This window comes from Dysidea avara, chromosome 5 (assembly GCF_963678975.1).
Source record: "Dysidea avara chromosome 5, odDysAvar1.4, whole genome shotgun sequence".
Lineage (NCBI taxonomy): Eukaryota > Metazoa > Porifera > Demospongiae > Dictyoceratida > Dysideidae > Dysidea > Dysidea avara.
The window spans coordinates 27,865,263-27,886,833 of NC_089276.1; the positions used below are offsets into that span (position 1 = coordinate 27,865,263).

Consider the following 21,571-nt stretch of genomic DNA (forward strand, 5'->3'; position numbering starts at 1 on the left):
AGGTTTAAGATGAGAGCAAGAGGTACTACTGAAGGATGGTCTTCCCTTCGTCATTTATTCCGACAACATGTTACTAACTGTTAACTATCGTCTTGCTATCGTGTATTTATATGCAGCTATCATATAGTATTTAACACCGTAAAAAAAAAATCTTGTATTCACCCTGAAGTGTAGCTAGTCCTGTGAAAGACTAGGGAATTGGTGTTGGACGTTATCTGCAAAATCAACTTGAAGATTGTTGACTACAGTCAGTAAGTGTAGATCCTTGATGGCTGGGAGTCCAAGCAAGTTTTGAGAAAAGTGATCTACGTCAAAGACTTCATGGGTACTGCCCATGATGTAGGTTGGCTATTAGACTGCTCCTCACTGACAATAGTTGATGGTTAGGACCACAAAGTTTACTGATGGGTTGACTTAACTTTGGCAATCCAAGTAGCTCAAGTGGTTTTTCTGTGATTGCAGTGGCCTCTGCGCCAGTCTCAAGCTTAATAGAAACCTCAAATCCATTGGCATGAATTGTTGCAATCCAACACTTGGAGTTCTAGGAATCCTCAAGAGTATCCATAAAGAAACTGTCTAGTGCTGAACAATATTGTGTGGACTCTCTCTTTGGTCAAGTGGTATGTCATTCTCTACCATAGCATTCATTGGTCTTGCAAGGAACACAGCTCCAAAATGGCCAATCATGCTGCATCTATGGCACTTTACATCTTTGGCAGGTAGCTATCACAAGGGTGCTAGGGAATCATTCCACAATGCAGTCATTTCTTGGCTTGTGACTTCTCTTTGACTTCTCTTTGACTTCTGATGCCAATAGGAAGGTGCGCTAAAGACTGCTTCAACTGAGGAGGGATCCACCGTGCCGCCCTTAAGGGGTTGTGGACTGCTTTTCTTTGACGGACCATACGCTATTAAAACTCAGGTGGTCATAGCATTCTTAACCAGCAGCACACCCTTGGGGTGCAGTCACACTTTCAGGATATGGTGTGTAAAGCACATAAGACAAGCAGTGTGACTGTACATTGGTGTGTATGACACCAACACACCATATTTATACATGAAAAGCTCTTTATCATTGAGGGGTTGTAAGAAGGATTACGAAATATCAATTTCATTGAATTTATGTGTTATTAAAGTATAACCGTGACAATAAACTCATTTTGTGCTAAGCCATTACACCAAACAGTTCAGATCAGTGCACAAAGCTGGTATATATGTTTGTATCAACAAAATTAATTTCCATTAGCTCATAGTTAAATAAAATACATTCAATTATGTCATCAGACATCAGAATGTAAACAACAGAAAAGGGATAACAATACTGTGCACTAATGATCTACATATCGTACTGTAGAACATGGTTGAGTGAAATTAAAACCCACAATCAAATGGCATGCTTGGTGATATAGGTTTTAAATACATTTTGAAAACAATGTTAAAGTAGGGTTGCTGACTGATGCATAGTGTTGTGTGGTACTGTTTGTAGATTGTTGACTTCCAGGATTGTAACACCAATTGTGAAATTGTAGATCATTCAGCATTTCACAAATAATACTGAGATTAGTGGTTGACTTTGATAATAGCATGTCACAGGGCTCAAAATAACCACAATCTACCAATTTCCAGGTCAATATTGCATATTGGCAGGTTAATTTTATTGTTGTCTGGACATTGTGGCTGGATAACTCAGAATGCTGCACAACTGCTGGAGAGTAGGCAGTAATATTTAATTAACCTGTTCGTTTATGGTTTGTGGCCACAAGCTTTACCTCCAGCTAACTTTGAGGTTTGAACACCAGCCCTACTTGTACTTGTCACCCATGAAAGTGCAAAATGTATTTAAAACCTTGTTACCTTTGACTTGTGGGATGGACGAAACTTCATTTTAATAGTTTAAAGCACCGGTTTCCTGTTGCACTTGACTAGAAACAGTGTGCACATTATGTTATGACATTGTTATACTACCTTTGGCATGACTACATTTTGAGTATTGATAAACTCAAAACTGGTACCAGGACATTTTAAAGTTTTGACAGGACAAAGTCTGTATGAGTGATATCCACAATTACGTTTCTTGACGTAGCGCGCATTATCTGTGATGTCACAAAACAAAATGACCGCCATAGTGTGGGGACCTTGTACATGGAAGTATTGGGCGAGATGGTGTTTCCCTATGATAGCGTTTATATATTCGAATAAGGGCGGAGGTGAGGCTTATAGTATATAAGGCAATACAAATAAGCCCATTTGTGTGCGATTTTAAAATTTTCGGTCTGCTTTCCTTGTTGGAGCTCGTTTTGCACTGTCACGGTACGTGTACTACTTCTTACCTTTATTATCTCATAGTTCCATGTGTAAAAATATACGGACAACATTCATTTCGAATACTGTGTGCCAAAGTCTCTAATGCCCCCACACTAACACGGCCATTTTGTCAATTATGACATCAAATTTTGTAATCGCAACGTCAAAAAAACGTCATTGCGGATATCACTCATTGTACTGGCAGTTCGACAGTACACTCAAAAAGATTAGCGGGAGCCCTGTGTCATGACATGCCTCCCACTCCTAAATGCATTAATGCTTTTTATCAGTTGTCAATTTATGTTCACACTCTTATTAGCATGATTGATGTGGTGTGCATACTACCCTTGTAAAGATGTGCCAGCTTGGACAGCAATATCACACCTGTGCTGGTGTGTTATGACCACCTCTGTATTAACAGTGTAGCCTTTGTCTTTGTAAAGTCAGTTCTGGGCCCATTTGGAGCCGTTCTAATAAAGATATGTCGTGAATTCTATCTCTTGTCATCTCGCTCTCTAGTTCCCTATACTAACAATCTACAGCAATGTTATACAAACTAGGGATGAATTGTTCTGCTGGTTTTTTGGGAAGTTGGCACCATCAGTTATGTTTCGTGCATTTAATTTTCACGTTCTTTCTGATGCCAAAGAAGGAATAGAACTTAGAGAGAACTTGGCTGTAATCTTTTCTACGTATGTTCATCAGAGATACCTCTGCTTCCTCACCCAGTCAGTATAATAAAGTGCTGACCTGGTGTTCCTGGGATTCTTTCGACAAACTCGGTATTGTTCAAATCTACGTTGCCACTTTGGCCATACTTTGGGAGTTTCAAACAGAAACACTACTGGATGGCTTAGCAAAGTGTTATAGCTGGCTGTGACAGCACCACTTTCTGACGCCATGTATGATTACCACCTGGTATGCTACAATTAGAGTAGCACATACATACAACAGACATATGTACAATAATCACACATAAAATCATAATAATAGAAGGCCTAGTGTATGTATAATCAGCAGTCATGCCCAAAATTCAATTTTCTGGCACATTAAATTTTCCTGGGAAGGATGGTGGACTCCAGACTCTTCTAGAATTAGCTTGCTGTACATACCTACCAGCCACCTACATAACGGCATTACCAACTTTATCAGCTTTTCTTATCCTTAATGTGTTTGAGTATGTGTGATGTATATAATATATCACACAAAATGAACATACTTGATACCCATGAATCATTCACAGAGGTCGAGAAGGCTAAGTTTTCATAATCAATGTATTTAAATATGGCTGCTTTGAAAATAAATGGAGGTATGGTTTCATTTACAAAACAAGAATCATGATCATTCACTAAGCTGTATGTGGGAAAATCCCTACTTTGGCATCTTGGAAATTTAACAAGCCAAAGTAGAGATTTCCTGCATAATGGTTTGCAGTCATATCTCTTGAATCACTATTTTACTATTAAAGTAGGTGGTACCTGGTGTAAGCCTCATGCACCTCATGGATTCAAAGAAGGCATGTGTTCAAAACAAAACACATAATAGAGTACATAATAATATTAGAACCTTATGTAGTTGGTACAGAGTTGGTCATTATACTTTATTGCTAGCTACCATGTCACAATTGTCAACAGACTCAACACGCCTTCGTATAAATCAATAGCAGTTCACAGCACTGCCATCAACAGTGCGGCTCTGAAGTAAGTAATGTAATTATCCATATCACAATGTAAACACGTACGTGGTCATCAATTTTTAGTGTACATATATCCCTGTCACACAACAACTGCAAGCAAGGTGCAGAATTGTTGTTCACTGTCTGACATTGTGACAAGTATACATGTTAGTAGTTTTCTTTGCTACAAAGGGATCTAGGAAGTGATGAAACATAGTAGCTGGTAGCATTATGCATCAATGAGATAATGGACATAGCTACTATAAGTTCTTGAAGGAAAATATGGGGTCTGATACTTTTATATACCATTATTCCTTTATAATTACTAGCAAGTCACCCTGGGACTGTGGCTTAATAAGACTGCATCATATTTAGTTATCTAATAACAAGTCATACAGAGAATATTATAGCTATAACCTTTAAGGTGATGTTTGTTTATGTGTTTAGTGGGAGATGATAGTTCACATTTCCTTATTCAATGAAGCAAACCTTAACTATCATCTCCTACATATCACACACTACAGAGAAATGTGTAGTATGTGCACAGGTGTTACATATTTGTTTTAACTACTAGTGTTAACTCATGATCAGCCTGTACTGAGATTACAAAATACATGATATGCACACAGAGATATACTGTGTGTTTTACTGTACAAGCTAGAAAATAACATTGTCACTAAGACATTCAAGACTCTCACCTTAAAATCTGGGCCAGCCACCCACCTTAGTTTATTTCTGGATCAGTGCCTGCACAATTCTATAATACTTTAAGCCAACCATAGAAATTAAAAATCTTTATTTTCTGCTAGTGTGAAAGAATAAAGACAAGTAAAAAGGAAGCCACAAAGCCAGGCTAGCTATAGGCTGGCTTTTGGGCTTACAATTACAAAAAGAAGTGATATTTACATATACCAAAACAGTCACACTTTGAAAAAGGGTGAGGCCATGATGAAACACACCATAACATCATTACAGCCATTTCTTTGCCGCACCTTTAACTTCATTCACCCCAACCTTTTTTTCTCAACTTATCTATTTGGTGTATGCATATGTCATTTACAAGTAAACAAAGTTAACCGTTACAAGTAAACAAAGTTAACCGACATGCTACTGCATCCTACCTACTCACCTGTCAAACCAGTTTGTCTAACCAAAGCATCAGAACCAGTTTGTTCAGCTGTCATAACTGGTTTGACTTAGTTACAGCTGTAGAGCTATTCCAAAGTAACCTTGTGTTCGACAAAGTGGTCCCACCTGCTTGTCCTAATCTCTTTTACTAAGTCACCTTTCCACCGCATCTAGAGTAGCTACAATCATTTATCCACTGGTTCTCAGCATTGCTTTTGTCATTCCTTCCCAACATATCAATGGCCACTGGTTTGTGTTGTATCTTGCTTATCACTTCAACAATCTGTCAGTCTAGACCTTAGAGTCCAGCTTGCCACAGGCCTCAGGGTCATTGGGTATGTTTGAGCAGCAACTCAGCATTCAATCGGTAGTGGTCTATACTGATTCGGGTAGGAATTCTAAATTATTATTGTATTAGACCCTTATCAATGAGGAAGTTACATAAGTGATTACTGGTAAACGGTTGGAACTTTCTGAGACCACAACACCAAACCTTGATCACATACTCAGGCCTAGTCAACTTGGAGCAGAGGTGTTCAGGATATATATTCGGTTGCCCTCATTCCCTCAGTCCAACCAGAGGCCTGACCATCCTGCCATACCTTTTGTAGTCTAGGGGGAATCCCTAAAGTGTCTCATGTGCAAAAATTAACTGCAGGGACATGTGACGATAAATGTACGCGTACACATAGAGGAAGTTCAAAATTATTTGCCTGGCATTCAACAAAATTTTGTGTATTTATCCACCACCAGACCTTTTTCTTATAATCCACTCGTAAACTGGCTGAAAAATCTTCTAACAGTGACTGTTGACATCCTCTTGACAAGTCATGGGTTTTGTTTGTTGTAGTAAGTGTTGTTCTACAAATTAAGCTTTTGTAATCTTGTACAAGATGTTGCATTAAGGTAATCCCCCTTGGCTTTCATTTAGGACCTGGAATTTAAATCCAGCTTTAATGATATGGTACATTAACTTCTTTTAGTTGCAATAGAATTCAAAATACCATAGTTACAAAAAACAACAGGAAAGCACAGAAAAACCCCTAGCAGCATACATTTTTAAGTATTGTGTACTACAGGAATTATGATTTGGGAATGATTTCTACACACACAAACCATTCATACTCTTAACAAGGTTATCTACTGTTTGTAGAATCCTTTCCAAAAATTCATACCAATATAACAAAATTGTGTCTGGATTTGCGAAAAGGGGTCTTCCACACACATCCAATTCTATGAACTTGGAAGACCATAACTTAGTGATATAGTAACACATTAACCTGAAATTTTCTCCATCCACTAAGCTATGGTGGTGCTCACTACTGACTAAAGTTCAAGTCGATAGCCTTTTCCAATCTGAAGTTATGAGTCATCAAAGTTGGTAAATTGGATGTGTGTGGAAGACCCCTTTTCGCAAATTTGGTCACAATTATGACCATGGAATTGCTAAAAACAAACAATAGCCACTCTTTTATACACATGCTAATAACTTTTAATTGTGGGTTTTAGTTTTCAACTGCAAAGTTGTCAAATGTGAAGTATGGTTTACAAATGCACTAACTATTCTGATATGCCAAAGATACAAGTAATAGTAGGTTGTGGCTATGTACTGTATGTATACATGTGCAGTTGTTATCCATGTACTCAAATGTGAGAAATACAAGATTCTTTATTTTACAGCAACCTGATGATGATTCAGTGGGTGTGGCATTAGTGCAGTACTTGTTATTACCTGAACCAGTCACTCCTTCCTTGACTGTATCATGTGAGCTGTGGGTGGAGCCACAGAAGGGTCATGTGATTTCACCACCAAAAGGATTATCCTACTTATTAGGAACATCATATGATCAGATATCTCATCATGTAAGTCTGTATGGATGTCTATCAAGGTTGACTTTAGCAAATATACAAGACTATGGTTATGTAGTAGAACATTCTCCAAATGACCAAATGTTCTTATAGATCTGTCACTTCTAGTGTTTGAGGGCTTTAATTAATCAAGATTTGAATAATTCCAGAATGTTTTAGATTTTATATTAGCTATATTGCAATAATTCTGTTCTTGTTTTCTTGGGCTTGTTCATCTTGTAATTGTTTCAGATTCACATGGTGGATAAAAGTGTAGTCAGCAGAATTGTAACCAATCAAATGTTGTGGAAGGCCCCACCTTCTGATGAGGTCATCACAGACATACACTCCACCACAGACACCATACCACCTGGTCATCATGATGTAACTGTGTTGTTTGACCTGTCATCCCTACTGAGCAAGAGTAGATGTCTTGTATTGATGATGTCTGCCTTCTGTAGTACCACCACTGGTAAGTATGTGTGTGTACGTGTGTGTAGTGTAGTGTAGTGTGTGTGTGTGTGTGTGTGTGTACGTGTGTGTCTGTCAATTTAGTGTGTGTGCGTGCGTGCATGTGTGTCTGTCTGTCTGTCAATTTAGTGTGCGTGCATGCATGTGTGTGTGTGTGTGTGTACATGTGTATATACGTTTGTGCATGTCTGTGTTCTGTGCATGTGTGTTTAGTGTATACATGTAATAGTTGTAACACGGGTATGAGGGCTTTGCCTGATATGTATGCCCGACTGCCCGAGGGCAGAGGGTAATACATGTCAGGCAAAGCCTAAATTCCCCGTGTTACAGCTAATATGTAACACTTATCAGGCTGATAGCCTGTACAGGGCGATCAATAACCCGAGCCAATACGAGTGCAGCCACTGGATATCATACAGTACAAATAGACTGTATAGTAGGGACCACAAAGGAGTAGGCGTGGCCCATGAAATGACATCATTCAAAAACCAGCCTCAATTTTCCCTGACAACGATGAGGCAGTATTGATTAGGTAAAACTAAGCCCAAACAAGCTTTCAGATTGACCCGAAACACTTTCAACAAGTTGCTACAGAATTTTAAAAAAATTGTTTAATGAAAATTTCTACTGACTGACTGCCTGATTGACTGATGCCTTCAGACAAGCATAACTCGGTAACGGCTAAGGCTATTACGGGCTTGATATTTCACTGTTCAACGTCACTTCGGCCCGAGATGTGCCTTTTGGCATACTATGCATTCTTCATGGCTTACCAGTGTCCTCCTTTGTGTCCCATTCATCTTTACTGACAACGAAACGTGTTGATTTGGCGGTAGCACGCGATGGCTTCACTTCGTAATGGAAATTGTCTGTATTTTTCATGGTAGCTACTTTAGGTGCTTTTCGAACAGTTCTTGATTCATACTAGATAATTTCCCTAGCTGACAACGAAGTGTAATTGATAATTCACTTTTCAGGCGATAATATTGATATAGCTGTGGCATGCGGCGCCATTTCAGATGCGGTATGCGTGGGTTCACCAGTCATAATAATTATTTACAAAAGAAGTTAACAAACAAGTACACAAAAAAATTTGGAATTTTCAACTTAGAGTAGGGACCATAGTACATCAATAAAAAGTACTGAAACAAGCTGGAGTAGTGCACAATATTAAAAAACAGTAAAACAATAAGAAGTGTTATATCCCTACTGTGCTCAAGATACCATAATGGAAATACACAGTAGGGATATAACACTTCTTATTGTTTTACTGTTTTTTAATACCGTGCACTAATCCAGCTTGTTTCAGTACTTTTTATCGATGTGCTATGGTCCCTACTCTAAGTTGAAAATTCCAAATATCGTGCACTACTCCAGTTGGTTTCAGTACTTTTATCAATGTGCTATGGTCCCTACTCTAGTTGAAAATTCCAATTTTTTTGTGTACTTTTATTATATATGCATGCCTAAAATTTTCGATTGTGGGTCAGCAGCTGGTACATTCTGGTTATGTTCGGTTATGATGAATGGACATATTCTAGAGATATGATGGAGAATTTCGGTTATGCGAGTTTAATGTTTTAATTAGTGCTATTGAATCATTTATGGAAAAGGTACGGAGCCTAGATAGGTAAGCTTGCTTGTAGAGTGGTTACTCTGTGCAGAGTGGTAGCTTCGTGATGGGGGTGTGTCTGTATTCGAAAACATGTGGAAACGATCAGTGAATAAGCTATAGCACTAGTTCTCACCTTAGCCCAACGTTTTTCAACTCGTAGGATGGCGAGGATAACAAAACGCTCTCTGCCTGAGTGGTTTTCATGGTGAAATCCAAGTCGTGCATCCTAATCATGTGAGTATTAATCAATCCCCACAATCGATTTTAGCCTCAACGTCTATATAATCACTGCCCAGTTGTAGCCCTGCTACATTTTGTATGTAGCCCGGCTAGCTGGGCTACATACGAAATGTAGCCTGGGTGGTTCCTTTGATCTGAGGTGTGAAAGTGTTACATTTAGTGTATACATACATGTAGTGTAGTGTAGTATAGTGCAGTGCAGTGTGTGTGTTTGTAGTGCGTGTAGTTTTTCTACACTATTACACACATGCTCTCTGGCAGATATCAAAGATGAAACTGTATCTCCAATTAACTCTGTCTTTTATCAACTGATTACCGACAGATTGCTAAGCGCATGCAACTATCAGATACCAATAAAGGGTGGTGGGTTTTTACTGGATCGATTACGTCAGTCTAAGGAGTTGGAAAATTTCTTCACCATTGCCGACATTAATGACCAATGCAAGATGTTACGTGAAGATGATAATTGGAAATGTTTTGTTAGAAAAATGGAACATAGTATCCACTTACTGTTTATTCCTTCATGGTTCATCAGTCTCCATGGAGATGAGTCACTTGTTGCTAAGCTACTACCAATCATAGTGGTAGAATGTTCATCATCTTTACTAATGTGTCCAGATCCAATGCAGACCACACCTCCTACATTAGACCCTGACATTTACCAGCAAGTGTTCTACCAACCTGCACAAGACTTGTTGAAGAATATCTCCTTACCTACATCTCCTGGTATACTATTTGGTACCTCTGGTCACCAGTTGTCAGTGACATGTTCCCAAATACGATCTATCCACAGTCAGTGTTTCCTTGATGCCATGTATTCAGCGCTGAAGAACAGGCTTAATATTGTGCCTTGTGATTTTGTAACGGTTACTGAACTGTGCGAGAAGAGAAGCAATAGGCTTGACATCACTCCATTTATTGCCACACTTTGTATACACTCCACTGTAGTAAGCGATGGTCATCAAACTCCCAAAGACTTGGAGACAATTGGTGTTGACACTCCATCATCAGTTACCAGTGGTCTTAACTATGCTCACATGATAAACTTGTTGAGATCACAAGATGACACATCAGACTTCACATTGTCACTTAGTAAGAGTAGCTCTTTGTTGAGTCCATCCCATCAGCCGTGTGTTGGCTGGGGTAAGGAGTTACAACAACAATTACAGAAGATGTTATCACGAGCTTACTATCATGCTATACCTGGTACTAGTGGGTATTATTACTTCTCAATTATACCTCCTGTGGTTAGTATAGTTGTGTGTGTGTGTATGTGCACATATTTACATATGTGCATGCTAGTGTGCGTGTTTGTGCATGTGTGCATATATGTGAATGTGTGTGTGTGTGTGTGTGTGTGTGTGTGTGTGTGCATGTGTGTGTACTCGTTCAGCACAACCCACTAGTGTGGGTATGGTTATTGTAGGGTTCCAGGTTTGATACTCCATAATTCCCAAGTTGTTTCCTTCCTTGAGTACAAACCATTACGCACATTACTCCAGTCTACTCAGCTGTATCATGGGGACCTTGTAACCTAGTATCAACTGGGAAAGAAAATGTCCAACAGCTCTTGTTAAAGTCTTTGAGTTGCACAGCCTTTATCCATGTAACCTAAACAGCCTTCCTTTGGATTACTCAAGTGTTTGAGTGGTGCATAGGCATCCCAGTGTTGGTTTGTTGGGTGACAATAGTTGTACTTTGCACAGCTGCAGGAGGCTTTGTGAGTGTGTGTGTTGTGTGTGTGCGTGCATGTGTGTGTGCCGCGTGCGCAAAAGGGATACTCTGTTATTAGAATTAGTGCTGAAATGATTATTCGGATATTTGACTATTCTGTCAGCATGTCATTATTCAATTTGTAAACATGCTATTCAAATATTCAACAATGTAGAAGCTTGAGATAGTGAACAAGTGGTATATTCACACTGAATTTTAGAAGAGATAGAAATAACTCTCAGGCTTTACCTTACTGCCCAACAAAGATTTTAGTGCTTATTGATGCTTAAAGAATAATATTGAATAATCAGTTGTTTTGTTCATAAAGATTCGAATGGTAAAATCGCTAGTTGTTTCAGAGCTAAATAGAATGGTAAGTTACTCTAATTGAGCAGTTGCTGTGATAGTGACATCTTGTACTTAAATATGCAATGGTGTGGTAAATGGTAAACAGGATACAAACCTTTCGAGTACTAGCCTTTCACTGATTTAAGCAATTTCAAATTTGTTGTTAACTAATCTTTATAACTTTCCAATTGTTGCATTAATACTTCAATAGTCATCACACATGCACACACTACTATACTGTATGTTCATCAATTGTGATATACACAGGATACTAGCAAACAGACCAGTGATCACCACTATGATGAGGATGATGATGATGACGACGATGATGATGATGATGATGATGATGGTGATGAAGCAATGTTACCGGAGGAATGGTTTGATGAGGAGAGAGCTTCTTCAGAGACACACCCTCCTCTATTCCTTGGTATCAGTTATCATGTCACCAATACTACTACTGAAGAGATGACTGAAGATGTCCCCATGGATAGTATACCAACTTGTCTGAGTAAGCAGCTATGTTGTTTAAATGGAGCAGTAGTACAGTGCAGAACCAGTAATGTAATGTAGCCCTCTGATATTGACAATGCTGATGGAAAGTGTAAATTGTACTGAACTAACTGACTGCTCTATTAAGGTACTGTATTGACTGTTCTATTAGAGTATCTCCATCTCAAAAATCAAGTGGCTGAAAAGTCCAGACTGCTAACTACGTGTTGTATGGTTTGAATAATGTGCAAGTCAGAGCACTCCACTGGCGTCTTTTTAGTAAACAGGTGATATTTATCAAAACAAGTAAGTTTATATACAGTCAGTTAATGGGCGTAGTTTACATAGCTTGGTTTATACCTACGAACTTCAACACACCTATAGCATTTAAGCTTGTAATTGTATTACCTGGAAGGGAAACGATTATCCAAGTTTTCAAATATCTGAATCAGGATTGATACCGGGTTGGTTACCTGGGTCATCACATTCTGCCTGGTTATATATATTCTAGTCATGCAGCAGCCCAGCTTGCTTCATGAGCCATACCTATATACTTATCGGGCATATATGATACTGCCTGTGTAGGCATACGTGGAGTTATGCCCATATACAGTATCAGCAAGGCAAACCTCACTTGACGTGCCATTCTGTATTATGTTGTATATGACAGTATGTCAATACATAATTTATTATGATTGGTCTTCATCTCAATACACATATAAGTGAGAAATGTTATATTTCTTCCACTCAGAATTGTTACTAGATGGTGAAGGCTCATCCTTAGGAAGTGGCTCATACAGTGTTACCATGGAGACAACATCGTTTATAACACCTCCTCAACTACCCACCATGGCACCATCATCACGAACACGTGTTCAATCAGGGTTATCCCCTTCTGAATGTAAGTCTATATCAATAGATCCACCCACCAGTGAAGTCACTTCAGATTTACCTTCTACTGATGATGTATTTGATGAAAGGTAAATATTTCATTAAATACATATGTTGGTGTTTGAAATAAATTATATTACTTATAGTGGGTCAGGTGATCTCTTGTCAGAGCTGCCATTGGTGCAACAAAAGTCAATAAGTGTTGTTCAAGAATGGTTGCTATGGTTACTAGAAGATGAAATGATTTCATTAGCTTGTGAGAACAACTACATGACGCATCCCTTCCTGTTAACAATTGGAGATCATGTGACTCAAGGTCATGTCAGTTTTCATCACAGTTGTTCATTGACTGAGTTGCCACTGAAGTTTGTGTTTGGGCCTGATCGTTGTAGGGTCAGGTTTATTATGGTGAGGAGTCAGTGTGAGGTTTTGTGAATATAAAATGCAAAATAGAAAACAGCCAAACAGCCAAAGTTGGTGGTTACTCTAGTGTCAGGGTTATATACGTAGCTATTCTACACTTATATTGACTGACATATTTCTGCATTCCTTAGGAATTTGAATCTTTGGCTATTGAAGGCTACCAGTTAAAGCAGTGTTCTGATTGGTGGTACTATCTGCTGCCCCTTCCACCATCTCCACCACAAGATCACATTGTTAAGAATTATGTCATTTCCAGTCAAGATGACATCAATATGGAGGACAGTCTTTCAAGGAGGGAGTCATTCCCAAAACATTATCATGTTACTTATAAAGGTCACCGCAGAGCTTTCTCCTGTGCAGCAGTAGTCTCAGCACATCATTTGATTGGTTCTAGTGATGCTACTACAGGTCAGCTGACTCCTGATAGCCAGTTCAGTCAACCAGTTTCACCAAGAGATGAAGTGGCTCCATCTCATCCTTCAATTAGTCACTATAGTAGTATGGGCAGTCTGATATCAAAGGGGGAGGGGTTTAGTGGTTATGATGCTAGTAATAGTAACAGCATGACCTCGTTATCAGCAGTGTCTGAGACACATAATGTACGTCAGTGTTACTCTGTGGAGGAGGGTGGTTCAGTGAGGTTTTGGCTGCTAATACAAGTATCTGAATCAGATAATACAGTAAAGGTGTTGTTCCATACCAGGTGAGTACTTGTGTATAATCGTATGTTGGTCGCATTGCTGAGTGATATCCTATAGGAGTGCTAGAATACTGGACCAGGATACACAGAACCGATTATCTGACTTGTGTAGTGAAGTGACTACTGGTATAGCTGACAAATGTTGTAGAGTCAATCAGGTGGGCATAATTATATATATATATATATACTAGCAGCGGTACCTGCCCTTCATGCAGGTTGAACTGAGTGATCGGTATAATGTTATGCCTGCCTTTCATGCAGGTGTTGAATGCTGTATTATATTTGTTATACCGAAGCATACATGTGTGTGTGTTAAGCAATTTAGTGTCGATATCTATAGTCCATCAAGCTCACAGACTGTAATACTAATTGATGCAAGTTTATGTATATTCTTGTACATTGAATACAAGTATACACACACACACACACACATGGGTGTGTGCAACTACATCTCTTGGGAGGGTTTATAAGTTCTAGTAAATGTAGTTTCAGTGTCCCCTCACTCCAAGCCCCAGTAGCTACTTGCCAATTTTCCTAGCTACATCTGTGTCTTGCCTTTGGTTCACTCAAAGCTGTTCTTCACATCAGTTCTGTCCTGCTCTGTTCATACCCTTCTCCGGAGTCTGTATTCCTAGTGCTAAAGATACATGAAGATATCACGTGAGTTCACAAGTTTCGCATTAATGTATTTAAACGGACGTCACCCCAGAGATGCCTCATTATTGTTGTTTCTATTTTCATCCACTTATTTTCTGGTTTAGAAGCACAGAACACGTCACATGCATCTAACATCATCACTAATTGACATAGCAACGGACATCAAGGTACAGGTGTTTCCGTAATTTCACAATATTATGCTTCAAAATTTTTGGTCTGCTTACCTTCCTACTGAATTGTAAGGTTAGTTCATTAGTTATAGGCACGAATTAATTATTCCACCATAGGATAGACTATTTGGGGTAGAGAGACTGCTTGTAGAATTTGAAGTTAATTGCTGACGAAACATGGGTGTGGAACATGTCAGAAAATGTTGAATACTTCTATGCTATAGTGAAACCCTAGCAGTAGAAATTGCCATGTAAATACCACCAAAGAGTGTGAATTGTATCGTAGATCAATGGCGTAGGGCTGCAATCACCACTCCATGTAGTGAGAAATATCTGTGCTTGAAAAACCTGTTTATGAACTTGCGGTAATGGCAATTTTTCGGCTAATGGAGCATGCTAGCAATTTCTATTAATAAACTCCTTAGTGCCAGTTTGATGGTGATTAATATGTAGCAATCTGGGGTCAATCGGTTCTACGGTTTGGCAGTTAGCTGGATCACGGACAGACAGACAACTATTCAACTTTATTATACATATAGTGTGTGTGCATGCATGTGTGCCGTATAGCTGGTAATTTTCGAAAGGTTTTTATTTTCGGATATTTCGAAGAGACCCTTCTCTTCGAAAATAAATCCCCACGTCCGGTTGTTCTTTGAAAATAAATTCCCACAAGTGAAAGCAACAATCCAACTTTCGGTGATTCGCTTGTTTATTCCTCAAGTTTTAGCTCAGTATTACTGATGGTAATGGGTAAACTGTATCATTACTGTGCCAATAACCAGAAAACAGGTGATCCAGAATGGGAATTGATGCCGTCTGCTCTAGAATCTATGCTAGCTACGATCGAGCATGCGAGCCAGTGAATTTATTCCACTCGAAACTCCCTCAGTCTTCTCTCCAGTGCACAGGGATGGGGGTTATTCCATCAGTAAGTCAGTTTTTGGCAAACATTCACGCATCTTCATAATTTGTGATACGAATTTCCATTTATTTGAAATCCATCCAGACTTCGAAATATACACTCTTTGAAATTAAAATCCTTTGAAATTCAGATTTTGCTTCTTGTGCGAAATTTTCTGTTTCGAAAATAACCCGCTATACGGTATGTGTGTGGTGGTACTATGTGAAGTTCATGTGATACTTGTCAATCTAGTTTTACCTGCTACAAGACATGTTGGATACTCGTTTGTGCAGTCCATTGATACTGCCAGATTCTGCTCCAGGTGCGTGGGTAGATGAAAATTTTTCTCCTAATAATACTGGATCAGGTATCTGACATAATGTTATAGGAATATACATGTAATACTTACTAATACATTTTATCACAGAGTTAGTGTCCCAACATGAGCCATCTGATTTTAGAGCCTCACAATTTGCTTGTCAGTCTCAGTGGTCCCATCAGATTGCTCTACACTGGAGGTTGAAGGATTCTTTGAAGTGTAAGTAGTGTATGATATGTACTATAACAACAATGACTGTACTTTTCACAGTGTTGACAGCCCAACATATTGCCAGAGCTGCTCTTGATGCCTTTCAGCTAACTAATCATGACAACGTGTTTGTGGTACAAGAAATTGATCCTAATATACAAGAAGCTATATACTACCTTAGGTAACAATATCAGTATAGTATCAATGAGTTCCTATATTCATACAATAATGCTCATAATTCAATTGGTGTTCAGAGGGACATGTGCAATAGTAGAGCGGCATAGTGCAATACAGCTGTAGTTGTGCAATTTTTTTATACAATTATAAACGTTCTATGTAAGTTGTACTCCTTGTGAATTATTTTTTTGGATATAGAGCCATCACATATTTGACCTTTGGTGACCTTTACAGCTATATTTGCATTGAAAATTCATTGTTTTTGTCTTTATCTCCCTGAGGCATCATTTTGCAGTTTCAAATTAAAGGTGCTGCTAAAACGAAATACTTGGCTTTTATTTGAAGTAAATAGGTGATTGCATTCCAAAGTTATGATCATTTATATCAACCATGAAATTCTATGAATTAGTTTCCCATTAGTAATTTACACCCCAAGGGCAAAGAATTTCATGACTCACTTTAATGATCATAACTTTGTAGTGGAATGAGATACAAACTTCAAACAAAAGTCAATATAGTTCTTAGATCAACACCTTTAATTTGATACCATGTTTTAACAGTGTAAAATAATGCCTCAGGGAGATAAAGACAAAAAGGATTAATTTTCACTGAAAACGGCTCTAAAGGTCACCAAAGGTCAAATCTGTGATGGCTCTATATCAAGAAACATATGTTGCGAGGAGCACAATTTATGTGGTTTAATTGTATCACAAAGTGCACGAAATGCTCATTATTTGGTGCTATGCCACTCTACTATAAAGAACTGATCGTGACTTTTAAGTTATCAATAATTCTTTTGTTTATGGATTGTGCTTATAATGTTTTCCTTATGTCCAATGTGTTCATTTCCATTTGCTCTAAATCTCAGCTGTTTGTGCCGAGTATTTAGCTTCAGTACTGTAATGCTCTGATTTGAATTTGCTTGTTTGCTATTATTTTTAGGATTCATGAGTCACTGTGCAATTTGGAGGAGGAGGAGACATACATGGATACTATATCCCAAAATACTACTATGGGTTAGTATTTGTAAATAACGTTTACTAAATATCATGTTACCACAGACACGATTAAAGATGTTGCAGTAACCACTGAAGGTAAGAAGATATGTGGTGGATTAAAATATCATCCAAGTATACTTGTAGCAATTTAAATATTTATTTATTCTTGCCATTTATTTCTCTTTGTGTTAATAGACTCTTTGGAGTCTGATAGTGCACCATTTAGCAGTTCAGAAGTACACAGAGATGAGGTATTATGTTCTTTGTCATTTCTTAGCAAACTCACTATATTACATGTCATTGCTAGCCACACAGTATGTCATCTAATCAAGGACAACTGCGGGAAAGTTTAGTACTGGAATTGCATGGTATCAGTACACCAAGTAAGATCCTTCCATATAGTGTATGCATCACATTTCACTCCTTGTATAGGTGACAAGTTGAAAGAACACTTGGTTGGTTTGATTTCTCGTAAGCTTGATGACAAAGTACTGGAGATCATGTGCACATATCATGCTCGTAATCGAACACTCAAACTGGTCCTAGAAGATGTATCGTTTCTGCAACCTGCTGGAGCCACACCCACCTATACACTTTATTTTCCAATTCCTAAGTTGTTACATGACTATGCCCAACCATTGGCTTTCTATTTTCTTCAAAATATGAGCACTTTTTGTATGAAGCCAAAGTATGCATCAGAGAAGTCACAAAATTATTTTCAGGTTTGTCATAAGTTGTGTGACCCCTAATAATACCGTCATTAATTTATAGCTTCCAGCTGATGTTATGCAAATGATTGAAAATGTATCACCTGATCTCCTTTATGATCACACATCTCTTTATCTGCGTCCACAAACTAAGGGCCGAGGTAACTTTGTACCATTCTATGGTTTGATTGTGTAGTGTATTTAAATTGTTCTGTGCTTTGTATTTCAGGAATTGCAGTATTGTCTGTGATATTACTGGATAGTTCTGGCCAGTATCAACCATTTTGTCCTGGTGTTGTCATACCAAGTAACCTGACAAGAGCATCTGATGAATCATACAAGCATATACTAACTGATCAGCCAGAGCCATATTTAGAGAAGGTGGATGACTCCTCATTGTGTGTTTACATATGGGAGAAAGGAAATATTGGCTTTGCTGAGTTACGAACTCTGTTGATAAATTGTTTCAGTCACTCCATCACAGATTGTCTATTAGAGCTATTCTTACTGCCAAGTCCTGTAGCTAATGTGTTAGAAGATGAAGGTGATGACATAGAAGAATCAACATCAATATTGGAGGATACTTTTGTTGATGACACACCCACTACTCCAGGGGTAACAGCCACACCCACTACTCCAGGGGTAGCAGCCACACCCACCAGTCAACCAGTCAGGTCTCGACATGACACCATGACTATTATACAAGGAGTAGAGGATGCTATTGGAACACCACCTGACTATAATGTTGCAGTAGAGGGACAAATTACTGGATTACAGGTGAGACCAATTCTGCAAGTATCAAGTTTTATGCTTCTTGTAGGTAATGAAGCATAAAGAACGTCCTCCACCTCCTAGTGAATTATCGTGGCAGCAAAAAGAGAAAGAGCGTCGTATTCGAGAGGAGCACGAAATGCGACAGAAACAAGCAGCTCACGGTGAACTAGGTCAACTAACTCCTGTATTTGATCAGTTATTGTTACCTGTGTTGGAGCATGCCTCATCCTCTGGTTGTCCTACTATGACACATTTAAATCTCCAGCTATCAGGACGTTACATGATCAGGGAATTCATTCAGGAGTTGATGCAGTTAGTCAGCAAATGGGCACAAATTCAAATCAATGCCTTCTTCAAACAAGAAGATGGAGAGAATGCACTACATTATCTTGCCAACCACAAGCCTGCAAGATCAAGATTTATGAGAAGAAATTCTATTGCATCTACTACTTCTAGTAACTATGAGCCCCTCCCATTTGTTGGAAATAATTGCCTTACTCTGATTGGACGTAGCATACAGCAATGGGAGGAATCATGTGATCCTCAAAACAAAGAAATTCATCGGTCGTTAGCCTGGGTAGATAGCCAATCAAAACGTTCCCTGCAGTTGTTTCAGCCACTGGACACAGCTAAAGTGACAAACACATCAAAGTGGGTACCCATGACTCACTGTGCTACCCTATCATCAACATTTGTACCTCGACAACGTCTTGTCTACATGGTCATACAAGGATTACAGGTCAGGGAATATAATGTCTGCATGCTATTAGGAATTTGAAGTATCAACATATTATAGACATAATTGCTATCACAGCAGTTTTTAAAAGAGTTCACGTGACAAAATTCAAGTGACGTCATTTCCATCCAACCAGATATTTAAGTTGTGAACAATGGAAAACAACAATTTTCAAACACTAATGTAGGGCGGAAATGTTAATACTTTCAACTTCACCTTCCTTGTGTATACATGCCCTGAGATATTTTAAAATTGCATTTCAGAAGGCTCCATCTCACTATCTACAGGTAAGTTTGACGTTAGGAAAACTGCTTACCTAAAGGACATTTCATCATCTGCATTCTGTGAAGAATGGAGGTAGAATTTCTGAATTGCAGTAAGCTATGACCAATCTGCTGTTTGTAAGATGTCTGATGATGTAGCCAGTGCTATTGATCTAGAAGCTCTTCTCACAGAATGAGCTTTTTAAAGATCTCAATGCTGATACCAGCCTCATTTAAACATGTCTTTAAACTGTCCGACTATAGTACTGGCTCATGTTTTCCAATCCAAGACTAAAAGGGTATCTTGAAACTCTAACATTATATACCTGTAGTGTAACTACTGGATAGATATAGTTTCATCCTCTGTGTACCTTGTGTAGAAGATGTTTTGATGACCTGCAACACACCTGATGTGGTAAAATAATGGTTATGAGTGTCTATGCAACTTGCTCAGGCCCACTATTCTAGCTGGTCTAGTTTATGCCATAAGCATCACTGACTTTGAGGTGAGTGGAGTGATAACTGATCATTCTTATCCCAACTCTGTAAATGTCTCAGGACTGCTCCAACATGAATACCTGGCAATGAGGACCTCCCATTGCACATCTCTTTAAGTGTCCTTGTAATCAAGGAATCCTATCTAATGGAATGTTCATCAACTTTTGAATGTAACACTGAGATTGCTGACCTGTAAAAGCTCACTGACTGGTACTTGTAACCATCATGAAACAACTCTGCTAAGAAATTGACTATTGTCTTCTATAGGTCCAGTAGTTGTATCTCTATTCCTCGGTTCACACCAGTGAGCCTACTTTACAAACAATGAATTGTAGTTTGATTTAGTCTTGGACCTCCAGGATGCAAGGAGGAGGTTTGCAGGTTCTGGAGAATTTCTTGTGATGTAATGGAGATTGACCACGCTACTAGCGTTGGTACTCCCTGACTCATTGTGATGTTCTGACTTCAGGTTATGAACTTTTGATATTACTTTAGACCACTCTTTGTTTTAATAATGATTTTCATGAGCTGGAAGGAGTCTGAAAAAGCTCTCCAGTACTACTAGGGTGGTTGGGTGCCCAGATTGGGATGCCCACAGAAGAGTGATCATTTCTACTCTGGCTGCTTGCCTCTTCTTTACTTGGCTGAGACAATGTGCAATCAGGCACCACAGGGGGGTTGGCAAATCCCCTCCTCTGAGACTAATCTTGATTGAATGCATCCGTGCCTGGATCTGGTCTCCAAAACTTTAAACGTTGGTATCTGTTTTGTTATAATGAAGAAACAAATAGGTCTATTTGTAGTGGCCCCATTCTATGTTGAATACTTGAGGGCTTAGCATATCACTTTTCATCAGTCTCAATTCCTGGTCTGCTGTTACGTTCTCCTTCCCTGGCAGGTGTTCAAATATATTCCTCTGCAGATACCACTCCTATATTGTCAAAGCCAGTTGGCACAACAGGGGGGAATATTGCTTGTTGATGTACGTCACTGCTGTGACATTGTCCAGTTGTCATACTGTGGCCATGTTTTGTAAAGCTCTGCAGTATCAGAAAGGCCACCATACTCAGTTGGCTGGAAATGACATCATTTAAACCTTGTTTTGTGAGCTCTTCAAAACTTTTCTGTGTTAGTAATATCTACATACTATAGAATGGCAGAAAACTTTGGATAATTAGCAAATAATCCAATAGGAAAAATGTTGCTGTGTTTCGTCATGTCTATGTATATACTTAACAATGGCTCACTCAGTTTAACATATACTGGAATGCACATATTTTGCATCTAAATCAAAGAGTCAACCACCCAGGTTAGGC

General features: G+C 38.7%; 1 protein-coding gene across 3 annotated transcripts in view; it reads left to right on the forward strand.

Annotated features, from left to right (window-relative positions):
- LOC136256953 (KICSTOR complex protein SZT2-like) overlaps positions 1-21,571 on the forward strand; it is a 45,033-nt gene that overhangs the window by 19,809 nt on the left and 3,653 nt on the right. For all 3 annotated transcript variants that reach the window (XM_066050028.1, XM_066050029.1, XM_066050030.1), the window contains 19 exons: positions 6,788-6,970; positions 7,208-7,427; positions 9,543-10,528; positions 11,610-11,850; positions 12,583-12,811; positions 12,869-13,130; positions 13,277-13,848; positions 13,904-14,003; positions 15,826-15,940; positions 16,001-16,111; positions 16,163-16,283; positions 17,222-17,295; positions 17,341-17,373; positions 17,473-17,528; positions 17,585-17,660; positions 17,710-17,999; positions 18,049-18,145; positions 18,214-18,761; positions 18,805-19,497. In XM_066050028.1, coding sequence (XP_065906100.1) covers positions 6,788-6,970; positions 7,208-7,427; positions 9,543-10,528; positions 11,610-11,850; positions 12,583-12,811; positions 12,869-13,130; positions 13,277-13,848; positions 13,904-14,003; positions 15,826-15,940; positions 16,001-16,111; positions 16,163-16,283; positions 17,222-17,295; positions 17,341-17,373; positions 17,473-17,528; positions 17,585-17,660; positions 17,710-17,999; positions 18,049-18,145; positions 18,214-18,761; positions 18,805-19,497 — 5,007 coding nt within the window. The remainder of the gene's footprint in view (positions 1-6,787; positions 6,971-7,207; positions 7,428-9,542; positions 10,529-11,609; positions 11,851-12,582; positions 12,812-12,868; positions 13,131-13,276; positions 13,849-13,903; positions 14,004-15,825; positions 15,941-16,000; positions 16,112-16,162; positions 16,284-17,221; positions 17,296-17,340; positions 17,374-17,472; positions 17,529-17,584; positions 17,661-17,709; positions 18,000-18,048; positions 18,146-18,213; positions 18,762-18,804; positions 19,498-21,571) is intronic.